Source organism: Anolis carolinensis, chromosome 2 (assembly GCF_035594765.1).
Source record: "Anolis carolinensis isolate JA03-04 chromosome 2, rAnoCar3.1.pri, whole genome shotgun sequence".
In the NCBI taxonomy this organism is placed as follows: Eukaryota; Metazoa; Chordata; class Lepidosauria; order Squamata; family Dactyloidae; genus Anolis; species Anolis carolinensis.
In genome coordinates this window covers 184,510,926-184,520,038 of record NC_085842.1, presented here as the reverse complement: position 1 = coordinate 184,520,038, position 9,113 = coordinate 184,510,926, and the positions used below count along the sequence as shown (strand labels likewise).

Sequence of the window (9,113 nt, the reverse complement as noted above, 5' to 3'; positions counted from 1 at the left end):
GGCTGCTGTTTCTTCCCTCCACAATGTGGTTGTAATCTTGACATGGAGCAGGGATGTAGTTATCTTATTGAGGTTGAGTAGCACCACAAAGACTTTGTTTCCCACAAATAAGAATTCTGCCCCCATGTAATTTTCCCACAGTCACCAAATGTCTAGCATTGCTATTACTTAAAATGTAACAACCGGCAAAATTCAATGCCACACAAAATCAATAAAAAAACAACAACATATATAAAACCATTAACAATAATCCATAAAATACATTATTTCAAGCTTAAAAACATATAATTAATTACATCCATTCTTCCAAAAAAGATCTTGCACATGTACCTTAGTTCAGTCCATGTCAATATAGTACTTATTAAATGCTTGCACACAAAGCCATGTCTTAACGTTCTTCCTGAATCCCAAAAGAGTTGGGGCCTGCCGGATGTTACTGGGGAGGGCGTTCCACAGCCGAGGAGCCACCACTGAGAAGGCCCTGTCCACAAGCTTTGGACCACTCTTTCTGAATCTCTTCAAGCATTTTAAAGTTACACTACTCTAAAGAAGAAGAAAAAATATTTCTAGGCTGTTCAACTATTTTTGAGATTGAAACTATTGTATTTCTTCGATGTCAAGATGTCATTCTTAGAACCTACACCTTGAGTCTTTGCTACATCCCCCCCTTAATTCTGTCATAAAATCATCATCATCATCATCATCATCATCATCAATTGTTTATCTCCCTAAGGATTGAGGTGAGAATAATAACAGATTAAATACATAACATCTATTAAAAGAATGCATTAGAAACAACCAATGTACACATATCAAAGATACTCAATACCTACAGGGTGTTTGAAAAAGAACTCCCTAGTTTTAAAACACTGATAGTTTTAAAATCATTTGGATAGATCTGCCAGTAGAGAGTGGCCTTTACTATTGTTATAAACTCAAAGAGCATATCCAGCTGTCAACTTTCCTTTGGCAGGTCATTCCACAGTCTAGGGGTGGCCAAAGAAAATGTCCTAAAGATAATAGTTGTCAGCTTAGTTCGGGTTGGCTGAGGCAAATGTTTCTCTAGAGGGCCTGCATACACATAGTGGGTAGTATGGGAGAAGGAAGTCTCATAAGTAACCTATCAAGCCTTCCAAATTAAGTAGAGCTTAAAAGGTAGCAACTAACACTTTGTATCTTTCCCAGAAACTAATTGGTAGTCAGTGTAGTAATTTTACTATTGGTATAATATGATTCAGTGGCGAAGTGCCTTAAAGCACTGAGCTGGAGACCGAAAGGTCCCAGGTTCAAACTCCGGGAGCAGCGGGAGCGGCCGCTGTTCGTTCTAGCTCCTGCCAACCTAGCAGTTCAAAAACATGCCAATGTGAGTAGATCAATCGGTACCGCTCCGGCGGGAAGGTAACGGCGCTCCATGCAGTCATGCCGGCCACATGACCTTGGAGGTGTCTACGAACAACGCTTTCTATTTGGCTTAGAAATGGAGATGAGCACCCCAGAGGCAGACATGACTGGACTTAACGTCAGGGGAAACCTTTACCTTTTTTTAATAATATGATTACTCCTGGTGCCTGGGTCTTATGCTTTCCTGCTTGCCCTTTCTGCCCTCCCTCCTTATCTTTTCCAGTTCTGGTGAGATCAAATAAATGAATGAGGGTACATTTTACGAATGCTATTGGGAAAGGGAATTCTGCTGGAGATTTGTACACTTCAGGAGAGACCTTATATAGTAGCTGCAGACTTCCAGCATTAGGTAAACACAGCAGTATTTTTCCTTCCAGGCACCTGACTGTTTACTCCACAGTGCAATTCTCAGCAGCTGCCATTGAGAAGGTAAGTCTTCCAATGTAAGGTTCTGTTCTGGAGGACTAGTGAATGGGATGTAGGCTTCTAAGCAATTAAGTGTACACTTCTGTCAGTTGCTGTGTGTTGTTTTCACATTACTTTGTGCAGATGTGTGAAAAATGTTCTTCGCTAGGATGATATATATTTATTTACTATATTTATACCCTGCTATTCTCACCCCGAAGGAGACCTAGAGAACCTAGTGGAACTTAAAGTTATACCTGAGCAAAAGTAGAATTTACATTTGTAATACAGATACAGAAAATATATGCACCAATATGAGCATCACCTTTGAGAATAGGTATCAAAAATTCTGAAATCCAAAATATTCGAAAATCAAAAATTACCCACATGAATGGATGAGGTAGTGACATCTTTGCTTCTAGATGGCATCACTTATTTAAAATATTGTATAAAATTACCTTCAGGCTATGGTATAAGCTGTATACATGAATTTCTTGTTTAGATATGCATCCAATTTCCAAGATTTGCATTATGGACATAAATGCAAATACAGATATTCCAAAATTGAAAAATAAAAATCTGAAACTCAAAACACTTCTGGTTCAAAGTGTTATGGATAAAGGATATTAAACTTGTATCATAAAATTTGTAAGCAGTTTCCAGCTGGCAAAAGACTTAGATCAGATTTGCATTGTACTATTTGTTTGAGCTGTGGCATCAGAGTATAATACAGTCCCTGTTCATGATTAAGGGATGTATAGAGTCCAATAGTGATACTATTCTAGATAATGCAGAGGGATTCTAGACATCTCTTTTGAAGCAGGTAGAAGTGGAAGGTTGTGAAGAAATCAAAAGAAAACAACTTCTTTGGTTGATGTGGATGTACCGTATATACTCGAGTATAAGCCGACCTGAATATAAGCCGAGGCATCTAATTTTACCACAAAACTGGGAAAATCTATTGACTCAAGTATAAGACGAGGGTGGGAAATGCAGCAGCTACTGGCAAATTTCAAAAATAAAATAAATATAGATACTAATAAAATTACATTATTTGAGGCATCAATCGGTTAAATGTTTTTGAATGTTTACATAAAATTGTAATTTATGATGATAATAATAAGACTTTAATAAGATAAGACTGTCCAACTCTGATTACCTATATACTTGAGTATAAACCGACCCGAATATAAGCCAGCCAGGACCCTCACTCGAATGTAAGCTGAGGGGAGCTTTTGCAGCCCTAAAAAAGGGCTGAAAAACTAGGCTTATACTCGAGTATATGCAGTACTTGCTATGGGATTTTAAAAAGTTGTTTTATTTAATTATAATCAGAAGTTAGAATATTTGTGAATAGCCCAGGACTGCACAGCAATTCAGCCAATAATACAGGTTCTCTGACATTTGGCCACTGAGAAAAAACAGCAAATCAGCCAGTAGATACACATGTACAGGTGTTGTTACAATGACAGGTAACAGCATTTTATCAGTCTTCCTTTTTGCCATTTCCCTTGTATGATTAAACCCAACCAGACTCCTTATCAGTATTTTTAAAGTGATGTGTTAGCATCTATTTGAATCCTCTTTGGATCAAATGGTTCAGACATTCCGACATATAATTTTCTCCAGATGAATGCATGTAGGAACCTTCTGTTTTGCCTGACTCACCAGTTTCCGCCCTCTTTATTCATATGCATCCAGATCAAATTCAGAAACAGGATGCTGATGTATCTGACTGCTTATCATATCAAATACGAAGGTGGCAAAATGGTAATCCCTTTGCATCAATTGTGGCTTCAAGAGCTATGCAGTACTGATAGTCCAGCTGAATTTTAACTGGGTAAAATAAAGCAAAGGATGCTCACAGTGTGTTGTCGGAGGCTTTCATGGCTGGAATCACTGGATTGTGAGTTGTCCAGGCTGTATGGCCATGTTTCCAGAAGCATTCTCTCCTGACATTTCTCCCACATCTATGGCAGGCATCCTCAGAGGTTGTGAGGTCTGTTGGAAACTAGGCAAGTGGGGTTTATATATCTGTGGAAGGTCCAGGGTGGGAGAAAGAACTCTTGTCTTTTGGAGGCAAGTGTGAACGTTGCCATTAATCACCTTGATTAGCATTGAAAAGCCTTGCAGCTTCAAAGCCTGGCTGCTTCCTGCCTGGGGGAATTCTTTGTTGGGAAGTGTTAGCTGACCCTGATTATTTCATGCCTGGAATTCCCCTGTTTTCAGAGTGTTGTTCTTTATTTACTGTCCTGATTTTAGAGTCTTTTAAATACTGGTAGACAGATTTTGTTCATTTCCATGGTTTCCTCTTTCTGTTGGAAGTGTCCACATGCTTGTGAATTTCAGTGGCTTCTCTGTGTAGTCTGACATGGTGGTTGTCAGAGTGATCCAGCATTTCTGTGTTCTCAAATAATATGCTATGTTGGTTCATCAAGTGCTCTGCTATGGCTGACTTCTCTGGTTGAATAATCCTGGTCTCCAAAGTCATTGTCAAATGTTCAGACCACTGTAAAATGGAAATTGTTGCATCTTTGTTTTGGAACTTATTTGTAAGAATGTATATGTACTGTGTAGTCAATGCAAAAGAAGCATATACATATGTATTGCTATTCCTGAATGGGAATTTTCCAACTGTGATCCTTCACTGTTAGGCAACACCAATTTTATCATGGATTCCTGAGTTGGCCATTCATGAAAAGTATTGGCAGTAGAAAATACATTTCTGTTCTGAGATTTTTTGTGTGTGTCAGCAGCAACTTGAGAAACTGCAAGTCATGTCTGGTGTGAGAGAATTGGCCATCTGCAAGGACGTTGTCCAGGGGAATGTTTTGATATTTTTACCATCCTTGTGGGAGGCTTCTCTCATGTCCCCACATAGAGCTGGAGCTGATAGAGGGAGCTCATCCACACTCTCCCCTGGTTGGATTTGAACCAGCTGCCTTCAGGTCAGCAACCCAACCTTCAAGTCATCAGTCCTGCCAGTACAAGAGTTTAATCCACTGCGCCACTGGGGGCTGAGATCATTGTCTGCAATTGGAATGAGCAGAATATAGATTAGGACCTACTGGTAGAAATGTAGGCAGTGGGTTGTTTTTACAGGCTATAAATTTGTATTTATATGCTTTTCAGTTCATGGTTTAATTTTTTTTTTTTACAACCAGAAATTCAGGTGGGTAACTGAAGATTCGTCCATAGTTTGGACTCATGGAGAGGTGAGTTGAATTTTTCTACCTTAAGCTCCAAGATGTTGTCATCAGTGCTGCCATTTGCCTGGCTGAGCTGGAACCTGGTGGAATAACTTTAACATCAGGCAAATTTTCAGAATTTATATATAGTTTTTTGAATGTTGAAATATTATCCAATTTAGCTTTTGATATTCAATATTATTTTTTTAAAGAATGTAAACCCAAATTATTCAGTGAAATGCAGTCCAAAGAAAATGACCAAGAGTAGAATCATGCTTTTCTTGGGAGAATATCCTAGGGCTTGTAGTATGGATGGGATTATGTGGCCCTTGGGTTGATGGTGTACTGTAACTCTCAGCATTCCTCGCCATTGTATTTGGCATACACACCCCAACAGCGAATCCAGCCCCGGGGGATGGGGTCCCTATCTCTATTTACCAATTAATCCTATGTACAAGCAAGAGGGTAGTCTGGGAAGGGAGAAAGAAACAATTACTCGGATGTCCATGGAATTTGGCTCTTTCTCCTACTAGGTGATGGACATGCTTCACCATGAAAATGTGATTCCCTCCCAACCACTTTTCCCTGAGAAAATGTGGCTCCAGGGCAAGATAATGGTTTATATTCCCTTATATAGACAATTCTCCATGTCAATTTGCAATGGGTGCAACTGTACACTGTAGGAAATTTGGCAGAGGACTCAATGAACAGTTAGGTGTCAATGGAAAAGGAATTTAGTTTCCCATTGAGGGATCTGCTATATTGTACACATTTCAGAGGGACAACCATAAGGAAAGATGCTACCATTGAGCCATGTGCCAATCCAGATTTGCAGTACAGCTGAAAATATAAGGTATGGATATGAGTCAATCATGCCTCTGTTTGCTTGGCCTGGACAATCTTAAGTATACATGAACTTAGATACAATTTAATATGGCACTAAATGTTGCTGTTTTCCCCACACTTCCTCTTACACATGAGCATTTAACTATCCATATGTTGGTCTCCATGGGTGAAAATGACTTGAAGGCACAAAACAATGACAATAATTTTTGTCTGCCTGACACCTCTCCCTCTTTCTCTAAATTTGTGCATGCATATTGCAATGCAACATGTTGATGTATTTATTAACAGATCTCTTTCACTGAGCCGTTCTTCTGCAGAAAGTGAGAATGTGACCACAGTGACAGCCTTCATCCTCCTGGGCTTTACAGAAAAGCCAGAACTGTGCCCTTTCTTCTCAGTCATCTTCCTTCTCCTGTATGTGCTCACTGTCTTGGGCAATGGCTGGATGGTCACTTTGATCAGAGCTGAGCAGCATCTGCACACTCCCATGTACTTCTTCCTCAGTAATCTCTCTGTCTTGGATCTTTGTTACTCCTCTGTTATTGCACCCAAAGCGCTGGAGGTTCACCTGTACTGGGGCAGGGCATCACTTTCCCTGCCAGCCTGTGCCACTCAGATGTTCTGCTTCACCATGCTGGTGACTGCTGAGTGTTTCCTCCTGGCAGTCATGGCATATGATCGCTATATGGCTATTTGTCACCCATTGACCTATGCCTTGCTCATGACCCATGGCCGCTGTACCTGCCTTGTGCTGGGCGCTTACTGCTGCGGCCTTTTGGGCTCTCTCATCCAGACAAGTGGGGCTTTCCGCCTGTCTCACTGTGGACCCAATCGGATCAACCACTTCTTCTGTGACATCCCTGCAGTCTTGAAGCTCTCCTGCTCAGACACTTGGCTTTCTGAAGTGATCCTTTTTGTTTCCACCAGCATCATTGCTGTGGTGACCACAACCGTCATCTCCATCTCTTACACCCAGGTTTTGCTTAATGTCCTGAGGAGCCACACTGGACAAGGGAGACGGAAGGCTCTTTCTACCTGCACATCCCACCTCACCACACTTGGTCTCTTCTATGGCACTGCCATCTTCATGTATGCCCAGCCAAGGACCAAGGCTGGGTCCCAAGACCAAGACAAAGTTGTCTCCATGTTCTACACTCTGGTGATCCCTATGCTGAACCCATTGATCTACAGCTTGAGAAACAAAGATGTGAAGGAAGCTATGAAGCATCTAAGGAGCAGGAAGATATTAGACCTATTCATGAAGTAGCTTTTAGGATTTATTTCCATACATCATTGTTAGATATATAATGCTCTATTAATTAGAAATGCATTGTCTGGACTTCCGGTGAGCGACTGTAGATGGCGGACATGGTCTACCAGGGCTCCTGGTAACCAACCTGATGCTGCGCTAAAGGGACAGCCAGATCCTACTCCCTACCGTGGATTGAGGCGGGGGGAGATTGCAGTACCCAGCGGACCACCCCGATGGCCCCAGTAGCGTTCCTCCCCTCAAGGTGGGATTGCTGAGTGGGTCCGGGGGAAACCGCTGGCGGCAAGTGCAGCACAGGGAGCGGCAAACCGGCAAACCGACCGCACAAGCCGACCATCGCGCTCACTTAGAACAAGAAGAGCAATGACTACTCAAGAAAGAAGTCGGTCACGGGGGGACCGTCGGTGAAACGTAAGTTTCCAAATCTTCGATTCACTTCCAGTGCAGGATAGCGAAAGAGAAAAGTGCAAAGAGAAAGGAAAGGGTGGTTAAGGGGGAAAAAAGGGGGGGGATTTCCCCCTTCCTACTAAGTTTGAGACTCGCCTGGAAACCTCCCAAATGCCCTAGGCACTCTCAACTCATCTAAAAGACAAAGACAAAGATAAAGACTACAGGGGGTTGCTGAGTGGGTTCGGGGGAAACCGCTGGCTACAAGACTACAGGGGGTGAAAGCCTTTGATCTTTACAATTTGTTTGGAATCAAGATTACAACACTCTCTTTCCCCCTCCATAACGTTAAGAGGGTTATTTAACGGACTGTGTTACGGTAATCTAAATTCATCAGAGAGGCAAACCAACTGGGATTTTGGTAGTATAAAGAACAAGAGTGGCTGGATAAACTGATTAAGACTCAATTGGGATAAAAAACAAACAAACTGTGAGGCGTGAAGCTGTTAACTCTGCAAATTTGACGAATAAACCTCTCAAGCAGACTTGCCAATGCAACCAGGGACAGAATTAAGGAGGACAGACTGACCATAACGTAAACAAAGAAGAAGAAACCAGACGACCTTGATACGGCTTGTTATGTCTTCAGCGAAGATAGTGCGAGGATAGCAAGGAGGAGACAAATCTCGTGGCTACGCGAGAGTCTGAGCGAGAAGTGTGAAGGGGGGGGGGGGGAGAAGATCCCAGCAATAAGGAAAAGCGGAAGGCTGTTAAGGGAACACCAACAATAGAGACGACTATATAGAAGGGTCAGAGAGTTCCGGAAGAGAGAGGATCGATGTAAGAAGACGGACCGGGAGGTCCAAAGCAAAAAAAAAAAAGGAAAAAAAAAAAGAATAACACCCCAGCCAAAACACAACAGATTTAAAGAAGAAGACGAGGAGAAGGTAGGACAGCGACAGATATTCAACAGGAATTAAAAAAACAGAAGGAGGGAGAAGTAGATGGCATAAAGATAGTATAAGGAAAACAAAGAGATTATATATGAGAATAGAGAAGTAGCTACTGAGTATATAGCACAGGAAGAAGGAAAGGAGAGACTAATAATAGTCTTAAATACTTGGCATAACAAGGTGCACAAAGCCCCAAATCCACAAGTGAATACATGCACATTGGTACTCCACAAAATAATTGATTACAACTCAACTAGATACTTGTAAAAGGAGGAGTCTGAACTCCATCTAAACTCATCAATTCATCAAATCAATTCGGTCAAAATTAAATTAAATATAAATAATTAAAAGCTCCAAAACAACTAAAGCAATTAGCAATGAAGTAATTAACTGGGGAAAAATAGACTTAAACTACACAGAGACATTAACTTTCTCAAAAGTCCAAACACCAAGTTGAAGAAGAGAAAAGGACCAAAAACAATATTTACACAATAGCTAATATCAAAAATAATAAGAATATCAAAACAATAAAAAGAGATGAATACACCAAAATCGAAAGTAGAAAAAGAAACGAAAGATTGGAGAACCATGACACGAAGAAATTCACTAAATGATGAGGTGAACTTAAAAGATATTTTGCGGGAATTACAGAAAATTTCCGAT

General features: G+C 41.0%; 1 protein-coding gene across 1 annotated transcript; it reads left to right on the top strand.

Annotated features, from left to right (window-relative positions):
- Positions 1-2,510: 2,510 nt before the first annotated feature.
- LOC100567158 (olfactory receptor 5B21-like) lies at positions 2,511-7,178 on the top strand. The gene has a single exon (XM_062971296.1). It carries the CDS (start codon positions 6,034-6,036, stop codon positions 7,105-7,107), a length of 1,074 nt encoding a protein of 357 aa, XP_062827366.1. The 5' UTR covers positions 2,511-6,033; the 3' UTR covers positions 7,108-7,178.
- Positions 7,179-9,113: the final 1,935 nt, after the last annotated feature.

Excerpts from the sequence above, each read along its gene's own strand:
- LOC100567158 (XM_062971296.1), top strand. The coding sequence starts at position 6,034 with ATGACAATAATTTTTGTCTGCCTGACACCTCTCCCTCTTTCTCTAAAT.